Source organism: Chaetura pelagica, unplaced genomic scaffold, assembly GCF_000747805.2.
Source record: "Chaetura pelagica isolate M959 unplaced genomic scaffold, ChaPel_1.0 scaffold551, whole genome shotgun sequence".
Lineage (NCBI taxonomy): Eukaryota > Metazoa > Chordata > Aves > Apodiformes > Apodidae > Chaetura > Chaetura pelagica.
The window spans coordinates 933,386-940,387 of NW_009952067.1; the positions used below are offsets into that span (position 1 = coordinate 933,386).

The 7,002-nt window shown below is 39.6% G+C and overlaps 1 protein-coding gene across 1 annotated transcript in view; it reads right to left on the reverse strand.

Annotated features, from left to right (window-relative positions):
* The window catches only part of THBS2 (thrombospondin 2), a 31,043-nt gene extending 25,061 nt beyond the window's left edge, over positions 1 to 5,982 (reverse strand). The window contains exons 1-3 of the mRNA XM_010005333.1: positions 5,912 to 5,982; positions 4,406 to 4,962; positions 2,784 to 2,868 (exon numbers count right to left, since the gene is read on the reverse strand). Coding sequence (XP_010003635.1) covers positions 2,784 to 2,868; positions 4,406 to 4,962; positions 5,912 to 5,981 — 712 coding nt within the window. The 5' untranslated portion in view covers position 5,982. The remainder of the gene's footprint in view (positions 1 to 2,783; positions 2,869 to 4,405; positions 4,963 to 5,911) is intronic.
* Positions 5,983 to 7,002: the final 1,020 nt, after the last annotated feature.

Genomic DNA, 7,002 nt, shown 5'->3' on the forward strand with positions numbered 1-7,002 from the left:
AACTAAATCCACACTTCCTACTGATACTTGGCAGCAACTGAAAGAAGATGCCTAGGGATCACTGAGAAATCAGTTCTATGCTGCTGGCTTCCAGCTAATTTCCTAAGGACCACATGATTATCTTTAAAATGAGAAACCAGAAGAGCAGAATGTGCATCCTTTCACATATGCAAATGTCATTCCGTTGCTCTAGCCAAAGAATAAATTTTATTGATGTGCCTATTTAGGCATGTTTTTGTCATCTCTCCTACCCAGTGCTGAATCTACGTCCTGCCTAAAGTATCTGCAGCCACCACACTCCAGAGATACTTTCCTACCCTCAACCCAATAGCAATCCCAAGCTACCAGTTCACCATACCTCACATTCTCACACTAGGATTAAAGATTCAGATGGAAAACACAGTCCTGTCTCTGAAAAAGTAGCAAGCTTTTTGTGTTCTCAGAGCTGAGGGCACTTCACTGGTAACATCTGCCATGGGACACACAAACATGTAAATGTGGCATCTTAGTGTCTGTACCACAGCTCAACATGTGGCCCATCAGAATGGGAAAACATTTGTGTACCTTGTGGTCTGTAACATATTGCCCATGGCTTTTCAACTGTGGTCACTAAGTTGGAAAGGCAATGCCAGAAAATCAGCCATGCATTAACAAGCCTCTCAGGTCATGTTGATGGCCTCAAGCCACAGTGTGCCACTAGTCCTCTTCCATTGTTGCACAAGTAATTTCCATCTTGTTGTCTTCTCTTGGTGTACCAAAGTAAAATCTGAATTGAACTATTTGCTAATGCTTCCCAAAATGGATAAGAAAACTGCAACAAATCTATAATGTCTTGGTCTTGAAAATTTGCATGTTGACAGATGTGATAACAAATACATTATATATATTATCTGTTGGTTATTAGCTGCAACAGTTGAAGGGTGTAATTCCTCCCAAGGTAGGGATCAGCATGCAGAACTCAATTATTCCTTTAGGCTCCTTTTGTCTTCCTCTTTAGAGTAGAAGTCAATAATCTCCCATTTTTCCTTGACCTCTCAGCATTTGGACAAACTATTTCCCTTTGCAGTGATCAACTAATAATAATGTAAAACATTTGAAGACACCCTCTTTAATTGTTTTTGCTGGTCCAATCTAGCTATATCCTCTTGAATGAGGTTGTTCGGCCTGTGATTGCTGAATGTGTCCACAAGGTTCTACTTTTACTTCGGGGAATTTTGTTTCCACTGGTAAATGAAGTAGGATAGCTGGACTTCCTGAAACCATAGTTCTCTTTTATTCAGATTATAATCAGGCCTAAATACACATTCTATTTTCCCACAGCAGTTCTGCTCCTCAAGCATTTCCTTCCACTTACAAAGCTGAAAACCAGTAATAAATAGTTCTGAGTAGTCTCAATACTTTCTGAGTACAGAAAACAGCTTGGCTGGAGTAAATGACAACTAACAAATGAGGGCGTATCTTCTTGCCTGTACCATCTAAGGCCACTTCCATTCTAGCCAATGTAACTCATTTCTACACATCATCCCACTTGAGTCCTTCCCACCATCCCACTGTGCCTGCAGCAAGGCACACCTCTGGAACATATGAAATAATCAGTCAATAGCCTTTATCAAAATTTAAAAATGGATTAGGAAGCTCACTTAATTTTTTTGTGCATTTAAATATATGCACACCCCTATACAGATGTATGCATACTTTCATATATCTTAGAGATTTTTTGTGACAAAATCTCAATATTCTGGCCTTCTTTGAAGAAGTGAATACCTGATACTCCTTAATTTATGGGTTTTGCATAAACAAGGAAAAAAGTTTACTTAACTGATTTCCTCTGTGACATATATCTTGGTGAAGTGGCAGAAATAATGACATCTCAGATGGCAGGAGTCTCAAATGAAACCCCTAAGTCCTGACTGCCTTGTGTACCTACCACGTTCCTCTGGTGGAATCAGTTTTCTCTGGTTCTTGACTGAGCTCCTGCCATTTACAAACACTGGAAAGTAAAATAGCCAGCACCTCCCATGAGCTGAAGGATGAAATCTTAGTGTATACTTAACAGATTTTCATAACTCTTACGATGAACCCAATATACTCCCACACACAGAGGATTTCCCTCCTGATGAAGTCAGCACTGACTGGACTAAAAAGAGCACATGGCAGCTTGTCACACACATGATTTCCATACCACTTTTTTTTTTTAATTATTTCCTTAGATTATTTTGAGTAACAACACTTTAGGATTTAAACCCAAAGCCTCTTTGCTGAAGAATTCAGTGTCTTTAAGACTTGCAGACTTGCTCACGGGCCCACTGAGAGCTGGAAGCAGAATTCAGAAGCAGCATTCCTAGTCTTGTGCTCAAAGAATCATGAACATCTCATGGAAGAATGTAGATATTTTCATAAATAACTATTTTCCTTCTATTTCTAATCATTTTGGACTAGATCTTCAGGGGTCCTTTCCAACCCCTACCATTCTGTGATTCTGTGTGATAGTTTTTCTCCCAACTTAAAAACAGAGGCTCAAATTTATAAACCTAAGATATAAGAACTAAAGCAGTAGCCTAGAGAGTAGAACCTATACCTCAATATAGCTAACAAATGTATTTCCTACTACCACCAAAAAGCCACTGCATTTTTTTAATTTTTATTTTGTTTTGTTTTTTAAAGTAATATTCCTCTACCATTTTAGAGGGATCTGTTGCATGGTTTTAGGATAATATGACACTGTTGAAGTTTCTCATTTTCAGAGTCAATCAAACATTATTAATGAGGTAAAAAAGCCTTACTTGACTGGCTCCTTTGGCATCCTTTTTTACGCAGAACATCCTCAATTGAAGTTTCAAAGATTAACTGAATATTTTGCAACAAACCCTGCAATAATAATTAAAACAAAAACAACAGAGAAAAACAACAAAAAACTAATTAAATCAATTTATCATTAACCTGATCTGTCTCAAACTTGTGCTATTGACTGTATTTAGCCTAAAGTAAATATATAAAAACCAACCTAACAGACATTCAACCTGACACACACTGAAAAAAATCACGCAGATGGTTTTGTTATACAATTTCAGTGCTATAAATAACAAAAGAACTTATGTTCTGAAATAGGTCATATTAAAACAATCATTAATCAGCAATAATCTCTAATTTCCACTTCCATAGAGTGCATTTGAGATTGTGGTTCTATGAGACATTTGTCATGAAGTCAAGGCCAACTTTTGAAGTTCCTGCCCCATTCCAATTCCAGGCTTAGCCAGTCATTCTCATACATACTTCACTGTCTCCTTGATTAGGCCATCACTATCCTGAGACAATACTATAAAAACAGATTAGTGTCTGTTTCACTTTAAACAACAGCAACAAACAAAAACAACTTAAAAAACAAGATTACTTCAGTGATCCACTTAATGGCACAGCTCCATAACCAGTTCTATGAGCACAATTTATGGGCTACAAAGGGAGGCAGGAATAGAGAGGCTGCGGACAAGAGCTTCTGGTTTTCCTGCCAAAACTGGTCATCTGGTGAAACCACACACCAGCGTGCCATGCTCTGGCTGACAACTAGATGGCACAAGAGGATGAGAAAGAAAGGGCTTTTCAAATTTTTGAAGCCATGAGTTCAAGTTTGATTTCAATTCTGAGTGAAATGAAGCCACCCTTAAAGCGCTTGGGCCAGAACACATCACTATATGAGGTAGGAAGTAATTTTTATTTCATAGAAAGGTCTGAAAGTTTCTAATTCCTTCATTTTAAAACAAAAGAGAAACAATAAATGTTTTCCACAAAGAAAAAAAAAAAAAAAAAGAAAAAAAAAGTAAAAAATCTCACTTACGGGACAGATCAAAACAGTTTGTTTTGGTTTTTTTTCAACTTGTTTTTTTAATTGAAATGAAAGTTTATTCAGAATGGCAAATCAAGATACTCTATTAAAAGATGGGCCAACACTACATGCTTAAGCTCCATTAAAAATTCTCTTTCCTCCATCTTTGTTTTTCAAATAAAATTTCAATCATTGACAGGTTCCTATGACTTGAACATAGGTCTTAAGGAAATCTCCAAAGAATTCTACAAATAATGACAAAAATGCAACATGTTCAGAAGCCTTAAACCTAGAAAAGAAGGTGGATGGTGGCACAGAAAAGTCCACAAAATGGTTTTGTGCACTTCTCCTGGCCCTGGACTTTGCTCTACCAGTCCTTTGTTTTCAGAAATGCTCAAATTTACAGAATACTAATCCAGCAATGAATAAAAACACGCTTTAGAGAAATTCTGCTTGGGAACACCTATGACCCCACCAAACCCAAGAGGCATTGGGACAACAATACTACACCTATTGCATCTTTTCAAACTAGTTGCAGCTACATCCTCACCTCATCAGTGACCCGAGCTCCTCCAGGTTACCTACCCTGAAATGATTCTCCCGAATGGACCCTTTTGCCACATACATTCTGCTGTTTTCAGCTTTCAGCTGCTCATAGAAAGGCTCCTCCAGGATGAAACTGTCAATAAGGTCACAGCCAACATAGAGGTTGTAGTTCTCCCCCGTTATTTGCACGGTGAGGTTCTTCCACTGTGAGTCAGCAAGGTCCACATCTTCCAGGGAAATCACGTTCTGGAAGCCATCCACCCAATAGATAAGGTCCAGGGTGTTGGCCCGGCCATTGGAAATTATCTCAAACTGCCTCTCACTGATGCCAGGACCCTCTAAAGCAAGGATAGTGCCTCTAGATTGCCTGTCCTGCCTCAGGGTGGCTGAAAGGATAAAGCCCTCATTTTGCCGTATGAGTTTGACAATCTTTTTTAATTTCTCTGGTTTGCAGGGAGGTATGTGGTCAAAGCGAATGAAACGATACGCTGGGGTAGCGGGGTCTGGGCCCCGAAACACTTTTGCTCCAACTGTCTTTCGGTTTATGTTACTGATTTGAAGTAAATCAAAGGTAGTCTCCTCTTCCTTATCACCATCTGAAAAAGTTAACAGCGTGTGACAATGTGTCTACAAAAAGTGCAACAAGAAACACAACTCTGCACGCTATACTTAGTAACTGCAATGACAAGGCAGACCCAGAGGTCAGCAGAGGAAAGCTGGGACTTCCCTACTTCCACCAACACAACCATTCCTACTAGGATGCAAGTGAATCTTATCTTCCACCTGCCATTTGCATGTACATTACAACTCTCACCCCCTTTGTGTGTAGGTATAAAATTCCTGGGTTACACGACTAAACATACAGTAATACATGTTATAGCACTATATATAAATGCATGTTTTTACATATACACATGCTGTGTGTTCATGTATATGCCTACGTATGGATGCATGTAAAAATGTAATCTTTAAATATTTTTAAATGAATGAATGGAAAAGAAAGTTGAGCCATTTCTGTATTTTGATTGCCAGTTAATAAAAATGAACTTATGAGAAGCCATGTGGCCACATGACAACAGGAAGCAAGAGATTCGCTTTTTAAAGATTCAGGCCAAGAAGTCAGATGTAAATGAGGGCCTTGGCACTGTGCCAATTTACATCCTACCTATTTGCTCTGTAGACGTTTAATTCTTCACTTCTATCTTTTTTTTAAAGTTCACCCCATTCCATGATTCTATTACTTTCGACATTAATTTCCACTGCAGAGGAAAGTATAATAGCAATTCTTTCTGAGATTGTATACATTTCTATCAACAATTTCTAAAGAAAACAGTTTTTTATATTTATTGAGGAATCTTCATGTAACAGCAGTGACAGCAGTTTGGGTATCTACCAAAAAATCCCCAGCAATTACTATTTCAGGCACTTCTTAAAAAAATCATACATGATTGCTTTGCCCACTGTAGCTCAGGTAAGATAACGTTTCATACCAACATCCAGCTTTGGGAGTTACTCTATACCTAGTTCAGAAGTGTCAGAACTTACCCTGAGCATTTGAGGAAACCCACAGGGTTATCAACACAGCAAACCACAACAGCTCACTCCTCTGCAGCATAACTCCTACAAATAAATGAAACAGTTGTAAGTATTAGGGAAATAATATTTATCAGCTACAAATATTTTAATTTACCTCATGAAATCCCATAAAAAACCTCTCATTATAAGGAACTATACATATCAAATCAGAATTTCTATCTTGTCTAACTCTTGTAATACCTGTTCTGTGGTTATTCTTGATGCCAGAACTTAAACATGACATCAAGTGAGAAGAATAGGAATTCTTGACAATCGAGATCCTTCGTATGCGAATGTCCCTAATAATAAAAAGGAAAGACATGCAGAAAACAGATGCCATTGTTTTCTCCGTGATTTTTCAGCAGCTGGCACAGGGACCACACAACACTACTCGAGATACAGTATAGTAGGAGCTGCATCTGTACTTTGAAGCACAACGTTCAGCTGAAATTCCTTGTAGGACAATAAGAGCTCACCACATGCTGGATTTGAGTACTAGGGTTACATTCCAGTACCTTTTCCAGTGGCATCATAAACATTCTCTCTCTTTTTTTGTAAATACGTATGCACCATTTTCCCATTCCTCCAATCCTCTCTTCTGTACCCAAGAGCTAACTCCACGGCTGGATAAAGTGACTTTAAACGTGATGCCGTTTGTGCCTTTTGGCACTATGCAGTGACAAGCCACGTAATTGCATCTCCATATGTGCGTGCACCCGCAATGAATGGAGCAGACTGCGTTCCCCGTGGAACGCGCAGAGACCCATTTCCCTGGAGGCCGCGGTGCCGCTTCAGGCTGCGCTGACTCCACGCGTCAAAGGAAAGGCTGAGCGGTGTCATCTACTGTCAGTATCTTCTTTTTTTCCTTACTATCTGTCACCCCGAGGTATCACCGCTAACACAACGACTACCAAACTCCAGGAAGCCCTTTGCACCTCTCAGACCCAGCGCCTGCCCCTCGGGACCCTGCTCGGACGGCTCCGGGGCAGGGCTGCGGGGCAGGGCTGCGGGGACAGGTGCCTCCAACAAGCGCTCCCCGGGACAGATCCCCTTCATCCTTC